Source organism: Triticum urartu, chromosome 1A (genome assembly GCF_056163025.1).
Source record: "Triticum urartu cultivar PI428250 chromosome 1A, HENAU_Tu73, whole genome shotgun sequence".
NCBI classification, from domain to species: Eukaryota; Viridiplantae; Streptophyta; class Magnoliopsida; order Poales; family Poaceae; genus Triticum; species Triticum urartu.
Window position 1 is genome coordinate 333,394,308 of NC_141873.1, and position 10,277 is coordinate 333,404,584.

The 10,277-nt window shown below is 42.2% G+C and overlaps 2 protein-coding genes across 2 annotated transcripts; one reads left to right on the top strand and one right to left on the bottom strand.

Moving 5' to 3' along the window:
* Positions 1-6,552: 6,552 nt before the first annotated feature.
* On the bottom strand, positions 6,553-7,590 carry LOC147991110 (uncharacterized). Its single transcript, XM_087538527.1, has one exon. The coding sequence runs from the start codon at positions 7,588-7,590 to the stop codon at positions 6,553-6,555; it is 1,038 nt and encodes a 345-aa protein (XP_087394653.1).
* Positions 7,591-9,132: 1,542 nt separating this feature from the next.
* LOC147991111 (uncharacterized) lies at positions 9,133-9,975 on the top strand. Its single transcript, XM_087536663.1, has 2 exons — positions 9,133-9,505; positions 9,866-9,975. The coding sequence occupies exons 1-2, from the start codon at positions 9,133-9,135 to the stop codon at positions 9,973-9,975; spliced, it is 483 nt and encodes a 160-aa protein (XP_087392789.1).
* The last annotated feature ends 302 nt before the right edge of the window (positions 9,976-10,277 follow it).

The following is a 10,277-nucleotide window of genomic DNA, read 5'->3' on the forward strand; positions in this document are numbered from 1 at the left end:
ATCATCCAAAGTCAAGCCGGGTTAATCGAAACCACATATATGCTTCAGATATGAACAAAAAGGTCTCAAGACAAAACCAAAGATTTTTTTCAAAAAACTTAAGCAAAATAGAAAGAAGAATTTTAGGTTTCTGATTCGAATACGATCAGTAAACCGGACCAAAGGGGTTAAGCTAGGATTCGAATACGATCATGTAGCCCCTAGTGGCTTTGGTGTTGCGCCAATCAAGAGGGTACCGACAACTATGTTCTCTTTGATTCGAATACGACCTATGTTTGAACAGGAAGCCCCCAAATGACCTTGAGAGTTTTTTAACGACCCTGATTCGAATACGATCAAAGTCGGACCCAAAAGGGGTTAAGGTATGATTCAAATACGATCAAGAAGCCCCCTAGTGAGTTTGGCATTGTGCCGATCAAGAGGGTACCGATAGCTATGTTCTCTTTGGTTCGAATACGACCTATGTTTGAACAGGAAGCCCCCAAATGACCTTGAGACTTCTTTAACGACTCTGATTCGAATATGATCAAAGTCAAACCCAAAAGGGGTTAAGCTATGATTCGAATATGATCAAGAAGCCCCCTAGTGGGTTTTGGAAGCAGGGTACCTATGTTTGAGTTTTGCTTTGCAACAAACTCTCTTTGGTCCCTTTAATTTTTCCTGAGAACTCGGACTTGCGAGAGATTAATTCTTTTTGAACCGGAAATTCTTAAACCGGATATTGAGAGTTTCAAAGCTTTGTGAGAGACAAATTTACCTAGAGCAGGATTTTGAACCGGATTTGAGAGCTTCAAAGCTTTGTGGTAGATAAATTTCCCTTGAACCGGATTTTAAACTGGCATTCTTCATTTCGAGCCGGAAATTTTTCTCACGGCCTTTAAATTTTTATCAATATAGCAATAGTTTCTGGGGCCGGCTTATTTTTTCCCTCCAATGACCCGGAGTTCTTGATTCACTGATACTGGCCAATTTCGCCGAGTCATGTCACTGTAGCCCTCGAGTCTTAAGATGACTTACGGAGTTGTCTTGAGATTCTTCATATTTAACCATGATATAAACCGGTATGAGTCATTCAACAGCTCAGTGATATAATAGTCCCTTTTTGCAGTAGACAACTTGTACTGCATTGGAGAAATTTGCAAGCCAGAGTAATTGCTCTTTAAAGAAAGCAATAAAAATATACTGAATAGATTTCACCTGATATGTCAAGCCAGAAAACTATTTACCGCGGAGTTGATGATCACCATGGTGAAGCTAAAATCAATCTCGGCCGAGTCGGCTGCGGGAGCAGACAGATGAGCCGGCCGTGACATTGTAAGCCGGCGCAAACGGGGAGAGTCGGCACCGGTGTTGTAAGCCGGCGCAAACGGGGAGAGTCGGCACTGGCGTTGGAAACGGCAAGGACGCGGGCGAGTCGGCCGCGGGTGCGAGCGATGAGTCCGTTGCGTGTGTTGATGTAGCGGGGGCGACGACTTGCGCACGTATCCGTCCCGAACACGACACGAATGTGCTAGCGCAAAAATAATATTGGCGCACGCTCCTTTGTGACACCTATGTAGTGAATAATTCTCCTGCATATAAAATACAGCAGGGCAAAGTAATTTTGCTCGAAAATATGTGTTTAAAAATAAATAGGGTAAATAGCGCCTGGTATTTTATCGGATGAATACGGACATTGACGGTAGATAATGCTGGATGTAGTTGGTCAGAAAATAAACCGCCTGCATGTACGTCTAGCTGATGTAGCAGTAGCCCCCATGTGGCCTTCGTGACTGCCGCAATGATTTATTGCTTTTTTTATTCCGTCCATAAAAAACTCATTTGTCTTGATGAGATGAAGAAATGGCAGTAGCTTTTAATCTCCATGTAGTACTAGCAGTACTATGTAATGTATCCACAATACCAGTGTTTTGCAGTCTGTCTTCGGGTGCACTTCGTGTAACCGTGTGCATGTGGTTCAATATCTTCCACACCATACGAATGCAGACCAGATGAACGAGGCTGCCACTGTCCCTCGCCACCGCAGGAGTCTTTTGATCAGTCAACGTACCCGCGGGACGCATCCAAAAAGAACTAGGCGTGGCGAGTCAGCAGTCAGGCCCGACAAGCCATAAGAGGGGCAGCGGGTCAACCCTTCAGCGGTTCAGTGCGCGTTGGTGAGGGCAACTTAAAACTGTAAAGTGAAAAAGTGATTTTCCAGAAGTGAATGATTCTCATTGATTGGGCACTATATATACAGGGAGCGGTTACAAATCTGTGAGAGTATTTCTAACCGCAAGAAGCGGTTGCTAATGCGTGAGTCATAACAGTAACTGCACTAAGCAGTTGCTAACATGAGAGAGGAAGTACAACTGCTTCTAGCAGTTAGAGAATACATAGTCGGTTCCTAAGCCGGTTCCTTAATTAGGACTTGATAATTAGTAAATAATCAAGTGCTCTAATTCTATTCCTAACACTCCCCCTTGGATCACGCATCTTCTAGAAGAATCCATCATCCAGTGCTTCTTGTATATTTCATCATCTAGTGCTTCTTATATAATCGTCATCCTGCTTGAGAATCATTTCTGCAATTTAAGAACCTCCCCCAAAAACCCTGTGGGAAAAATATGAGGAGTAATAGATACACCATTGAAAACTCCTTTAAAACCCTGTGGGAAAAATATAAGGAGAAGACGATATGGTATAATTTATATTGCCTCATTAAAAACCTTTTATGAGAAAACTGATGCAAAAACTCATAAAGGAAAAGAGTACAATAATTATTATCTGATGATAACTAAAGGGTTATAATTCTAGGAGTTTTTCTCCCCCTGAAATTTGCAAATCTCGAAAAAGTCTCATACCAATCCCATGAATACATTTTTGGAAAGTTGAATTTGGTAAGGACTTTGTCACATGATTTGGTTTGCAAAATATCAATTTCTCCATCTTTCTGTAATGAATGTGGAAAGAACAACTTAGGAGAAATATGTTTTGTGATATTACTTTTAATATAACCCATTTGCATTTGAGCAATGCAAGCTGCATTATCTACATAAATAATAGTTGGTGATCCTAATGAACCAATACCACACGAAGTTTGAATGTGGTTAATCATCCTGCGAAGCCATACACATTCCTTTGATGCTTCAAATAATGCAATTATTTTAGAATGATTAGTGAAAGTTGCTACGAGAGTCTGTTTTTGTGAATTCCATCAAAAAGCAGTTCCACCATATAAGAATACGAAACCTGTCTGTTACCTAGCATTGTGAGGATCAGATAAATAGCCAGCGTCAGTATATCCTACCATAGTCATATCTTGGTTTTTCTGATAGAATAAGCCAAGATCTTTTGTGCCATGTAAATATCTAAAGATATTCTTTACTCCTGTCCAATGACGTTTTGTTGGAGTAGCGCTATGTCTAGCTAGTAAATTTACCGCAAATGCAATATCAGGCCTGGTGCAATTTGCAAGGTACATTAGCGCACCAATAGCACTGAGATACGGGAACTCAGGTCCTAATATCTCTTCATCATCATCCCAAGGTCTAAAAGGATCTTTATTCATATCAAGGGATCTGGCAACCATGGGTGTTTTGGTTGGATATGATTTATCCATATTGATTTTTTCCAAAACCTTTTGGATATAAGCAGGTTGGTATACTAAAATTCCTGAGGGAAGATGCTCAAGCTGTATGCCTAAGAAAAATTTGGTCTTTCCAAAATCTTTCATCTCAAATTCCATCATTAAATGATTGCGTGCTTCTTTTATATCATGTGTACTCCCAATGATACTGAGATCATCAACGTACACTGAGATGATGCAAAATCCATTTGAGGATTTCTTTATAAATACACAAGGGCAATCATCATTATTTGAGTATCCTTTCTGAATAAGAAACTCACTCAGTCGGTTATACCACATTCTACCCGACTGTTTTAAGCCATAGAGTGACTTCCGTAATTTTACACAATATGCGTTGCGATTTGCTTTTGGATTCGGCATTTTAAGTCCTTCAGGAACCTTCATATATATGTCCGATTTTAGTGACCCATACAAGTATGATGTCACTACGTCCATTAACTGCATAGATAAATTCATTTGTACTGCCAAAGATATTAAATATCGAAACGTTATTCCACTCATGACAGGAGAGTATGTATCATCATAATCGATGCCAGGTCTCTGCGTGAACCCTTGTGCTACAAGCCTCGCTTTGTATCTCACCACCTCGTTGTTTTCATTCCTTTTTCGAACAAAAACCCATTTTGCTCCCACAGGGAAGACATTCTGAGGAGTAGGTATTACCGAGGAAAATACCTCTCTTTTGTTGAGCGAGCGCAGTTCTGCCTCAATTGCTTCCTTCCATTTAGGCCAATCAGGAGCTTGAGGCAATCCCTGACGGTCTTTGGTTCTGGATCCAGTTGAAGGGTTTCAGCAATTTCAGAGGTAAAATATATGTCGACAATTGTAGTCTCTCTGTTGTATGATTCTCCTGTTTCTATATAGTTTATGGAAATTTCTTTTATACCTTCAGACTCTATGTGATTTCCCACAACAATAGAGTCATGGTGTTCCGATGTCCCAGCTATTATATTTGTATGCGCATTTATGCTGGGTTCTAGATGTTGAGCATCTGATTGGTGTCCTTCAACTTGAGGTTGAATTGCATTTACTGGTAGAGGATTTGATTTCCTTTGAATCCGCGGAGGCTTCTAAGAACCTATATTCTGGCTAACCAGATTTCTCCCCCTCTTACTCTCATTTGGGGTTTGAGTGGTTTTACTTGGTACCTCCACTCGTTCTGGTGCATTAACAGCGGGAATATGTGATTTAGTGACACCTTTATGGTCAGTAAATGCATCTGGCAGATTATTTGCAATGTGTTGCAAATCTATAATCCTCTAAACTTCAGTTTCAGATTCTTTAGTACGTGGATCTAAGGACTGGATGCCTATTACATTACAATCTATTTCCTGACATTCTTTGTGGTTTGATTCTCCCCCTAATGCCGGGAAATGGTCCTCATCAAAAATAGAATCAGCGTATCGAGCAGTAAACAGGTCCCCTGTAAGAGGTTTAGGATATTTTATAATTGACGGAGAATTATAACCCACATAGATCCCAAGTTTTCTGTGGGGGCCTATGGTTGTACGCTGGGGTGGTGATATCGGTACGTATACTGCGCAACCGAATTTTGGCAGATGGGAAATACTTGGCTGAGTGCCACGAACTAGTTGCAGCGGGGAGGTTGTGTGATATGCAGTTGGTCTGATTTGTATCAGATCTGCGGCGTGTAATACCGCATGTGCCCAACAAGATGTTGGCAAATTACAATTCTGTAATAATGGTCGAGCAATTAATTTTACTCTTTTTATGAGAGATTCAGCCAATCCATTTTGAGTATGAACATAAGGCACAAAATGTTCTAAATTAATGCCCATAGCCATGCAATAGTCATTAAATGCGCGTGAAGAAAATTCAGCAGCATTATCCATTTGAATTGTTTTTATCTTATTTTCGGGATGGTTTGCTCTTAATTTGATAATCTGAGCAATTAACTTGGCAAAGGCATGATTACGTGTGGATAATAGACACACGTGTGACCATCTAGTAGATGCATCTATGAGTACCATGAAATACCTAAAGGGTCCTGATAGTGGTTGAATTGGACCACATATATCTCCTTGAATGCGTTCAAGGAAATTTAATGACTCATTGTTTACTTTAAGATAAGATGGTTTTATAATTAATTTCCCAGTTGCACATGCGGTGCACACAAATCTGATGATTTAGGGAATCTTTTAGTTGGAAGGCTGTGACCAATAGAATTGTCAATAATTTTTCTCATCATCCCTATGCCAGGATGACCTAGGCGATCATGCCAAGTCTTGAATTTATCAAGGTCTTGAAAAATTATTTTGTACGCAACATGTGGTACGGGTTTTATATAACTGTAATATAATCCAGATGAAAGTGAGGGGAATTTCTCAAGAATTTGTTTCTCAGACCCATTGCTCTTTGTTAAAAGCAAATATTCAGTATTATTTTCAGAGATAGTTTCCATATGGAAATTATTTGATTGAATGTCTTTGAAACTTAGAAGGGTGCGAGTAGATTCAGGATACAAGAGTGCATCCTCAATTACAATGGTAGTACCCATAGGCAGAACGAGTGTGGCTCGTCTTGAACCAATAATTGACGCATCACGACTGGCAATGGTCATAATATTCCCTTATCTCTTAGTTAGAGTTTGGAAATATTTTATTTCCCTTAATATTGTGTTAGTGGTACAACTGTCCGCCAAACATAGTTCTTGTTCCATTGGATTATCTTCCCGTAAGATCTATATAGAGTAAGAGAATATTTTAGGATGAAATTTTATTCATTACTCACATATAAATACATATAAAGTATTCCTATTACAGTTACACATATAAATATGACATTATGTCTGAATTACATAAGATGATTGGTCTGTAGGACTTTATTCTACTTAGAGTTATACAAATTATAACTTCCATTATTACAATAAAATAGCTGATAACATCAAATGAGTGATGTGGAGATTATATGAGATCTTCGTATGCGTCTTGGGTGTATTCCACCATCATGTTGTCGACATCAAGAAGATCTTCATCCTTCTTCCTTGTTTCCTTAGGAGCGCTTTGAGAAGTGCTAGCTTCAAGGTTCTCTTCTTGTTGTAAAGCGTTGAAGTGAGCTTCTGCTTTTCCATGAACTTGTTTGCCTTTCCCAGTGGATTTGAGATATAAATTCGCTAGATGCTTAGGAGTTCGGCATTTGCTAGTACGATGGTTAGTACATCCACACCTTTGACAAATCTCGGATTTGGTGTTTTGGTCATCTTTCTTAAAATGACCTTTACCTTTAGATTGACCAAATGTTTTCTGCTTGTTGTTCCTTTTCCACTTTCCATTGAATTTCTTGAAATTCTTTTTATTCCCCCCATACTTTTTAGTAGACTGAGTGTTAGCATGTGCTTCAGGGAGTGGCATGGAGCCCGTTGGGCGTGCCTGATGATTCTTCATGAGAAGTTCATCATGTTTCTCAACCTGAAGTAAAGTGTATATGAGCTCAGAATACTTTTTGTATTTTTGTTGACGGTACTGCTGTTGTAGTACTCTCATCGAGGGGTGGAAAGTGCACAAGGTCTTCTCAATGAGATCTTCTTCTGAAATTGCTTGGTTGCAAAATCTTAGTTTAGAATTAACCTTGTGAACTGCAGAGTTGTATGCTACCACGGATTTGAAATCTTGGAACCTTATGAGGGACCATTCTCTTTGGGCTTCTGGTAGCATAACTGCTCTTTGTTGGTCATATCTCTCCTTGAGAGAGTTCCATAAAGCAAGTGGATCCTCCTCCATTAAATATTCTGTTTTTAAATCAGGATGGAGGTGATGCCTCATAAAACTTAATGCTCCATATTTAACTGCTTGCGGTATTTCCGCAGCGCCTTCAACAGGTGTGATAATTGTGGAACCAAGTTTACGACATTCTAATGCTATCTTGGTATCCATAGCCCATGATAAATAATTACTACCATCTAGCTCAAGTTCATGAAATTCTCTATTCATGACGCCAGCCATTTTCCTACATGTTGTGATCAGGCATAAATTAGTTTTACTATGAGAGTAAAATTTAAATAACAACAAATGCTTCAAAAGAACAAAGTTCTGAAGTATAGCTAATGCTTTATACTTATATGTGTAGACCTCATTTTATGTAAATGACACTTTGAAGATAGTCACCGTTGTGGTGTAGATCTTGCAGCAATGGAGAACATAATCTGGTTTTGACCAGTAGATGTTCATATATCCATTACCTTGTGCCATACTAAATTTTACAAAAACACTTTGAAGGTAGTCATCTATCAAATGACTAGATGTAGACCTCACAGTAAGAGTGGATAGTCTGCAATTTGATGCAGTAGATCACACAGTTACCTTGTCTTTTGCAAGTATAATATTCGAGGTAATCACATCAATTTGCATATTTGGGAGAGCACTCGAAGATAGTCATTTCGCCAGAACAAAAGAGGCGAAACGTAGATCTTTCAGCAATGAGGATAATCTGCAAAGTGCAGTAGATGCCTCATCTACCCTGTGATCCCGAAATATGAATTTGTAAATAAAAATTGTTGTACTTATGAACTACATATTCTAAAAGGAAATGCTGAAGCAATCATGTAGAATATGTACACGTAGTCTGAGACTTTATTTAGATAATACATGGTCTAGATATCCAAACTTACAATACAGTACAAATTGAATATAATAAACAAAGGTTCTTAGTACAATAAAATAGCACTCTCAAATAAATAGAACCGGCTGCTATGCAATATACAAATACTATGGCTATTCTCCGTTGAAAATGCCACAACACCAGCAACCATTTATTGGAGTTATTGGCCTGTAGGCCTGATTAGGTGAGGAGCGGGGAGAGTTGGCCTGGCCCATGCACCGACAGAGAGAGGATAAGGAGAGCAGGATCGCTAGTTTCCCTACGTCTCCGCCACTTCCAATTCCCCTTCTCTGTTCGTACCTGGACTCAGCACCGCTGCTCGTCAGCTCTCCCTGCCCCGTCTCACCGTCTTCAATGGAAGCGAGCTGGGCCCCGCTTCGCAGCATGGCCTGCTCCGCTGCTGCTCGCCCCAGGGGCGCCGGTGAGGCCAAGGGCATCCGGTGACCACGCGCCATGAAGGGTTGCGCGGTTCTGCGCCATGGCCGCGGCGAATTGGCGCAGGATCCGGCGGGCTTCCGGCGGAGGCGTCGGAGGAAGAGGCGGTGCCGGAGGAGGAGGTGGTGTCGCCGGTGATGAACGTGGTGGCGTCGACGACGAGCCCTGGTCCTCTATCTCCTCTTCTTCAACCTTGATCTTGATGTTCAAGTTGGGGATGGAAGGGTAGCCGCCAGTTCCCGCTGCCGCCGGCGTCGGGGATGGGAGATCCGGGACGGGGCCGTATCCAGGAGGGATGAAGTGCTCCGACAGTTCGTTTGATGGCGTCGGAGACGGCTTCCGCGGTGGTGCGCCCGTACGCTTTGGGCATGATTCGAACCCGTGCCGTACGCAGTACGGGGGTAGAGGCGGTGGCGCGAGTTCGCAAGGGAACATCTCTTCTTCTCCGAGGAATGGCGCCGATGGACCTCCAAGGAGCCAATCCATCGGAGGGATGGTCAAGACAGATGGCGACGGAGTCGTTGGTACGATGTAGTCGTCGGCGACGGCCGGAGCCGGAGCCGAAGGCCCAACATGGTTTGCAGCGGTGGTCGGAGCCGAGGGTCCAGCCTGGTGCACCGTTGGTGCTCGCCCACGGAGCGGGCGGTTGCCTTGGCGTGCGTACCCCTGGCGGTGGTTCCAGGCGAAAAAGCGGCGGCGAGGGCCACTCCTTGCGCCAAGTCCCTGACGGCGACGGCGACTTGCAGCACGGTGGCGATGGGTGCGTGGACAGCGACGGTTCTCTCTCTGGAGGAAGCGTGCAATGGCGAAAGCAAGCAATGACAGGTCCCTCCCTGCCATTCTTACCTTTCCTGTGATGGCTCTTTGTCGCTCTTGGCAGAGCGAGTACTGATAACATGTAAAGTGAAAAAGTGATTTTCCAGAAGTGAATGATTCTCATTGATTGGGCACTATATATACAGGGAGCGGTTACAAATTTGTGAGAGTATTTCTAACCTCAAGCATCGGTTGCTAATGCATGAGTCATAACAGTAACTGCACTAAGCAGTTGCTAACATGAGAGAGGAAGTACAACTGCTTCTAGCAGTTGGAGAATACATAGTCGGTTCCTTAATTAGGACTTGATAATTAGTAAATAATCAAGTGCTCTAATTCTATTCCTAACAAAAACAAACCACGCTGCAGAGGTGACGAAGGCAGACGGGTCAACCCAGGTGGGTGCATTGAACCAAAATGGCAGTGAAGGCAGGCTCACGGCGGGTCTTAATGGAGACTGGCCACGGCGGCTCAACTGAGGCCTGGCCGGTCTGAAAACGGCTGCTCAGAGCAATGGCTCGCTGTGGAGAAGAGGAAAAAACTTCACTATTAACTTTGAAAAAACTTCATCATTAACCTTGGCATCCGTGTGGCCGTTTGATTCCTTGGTTGATCTTTTGACTATTAGAATTGCTATCTGTCAATCCGGATTGGATCCTTCATCACGTGACCCTTTTTTTATTCCTCCTTAGCTTCACGTGGGAGTGGATGCCAAGTCTCCTCTAGCACAGTCTTATCCTGACGCAGCGTATGGCAGCTCAAGGCGAGGTTGGCGTTGCAG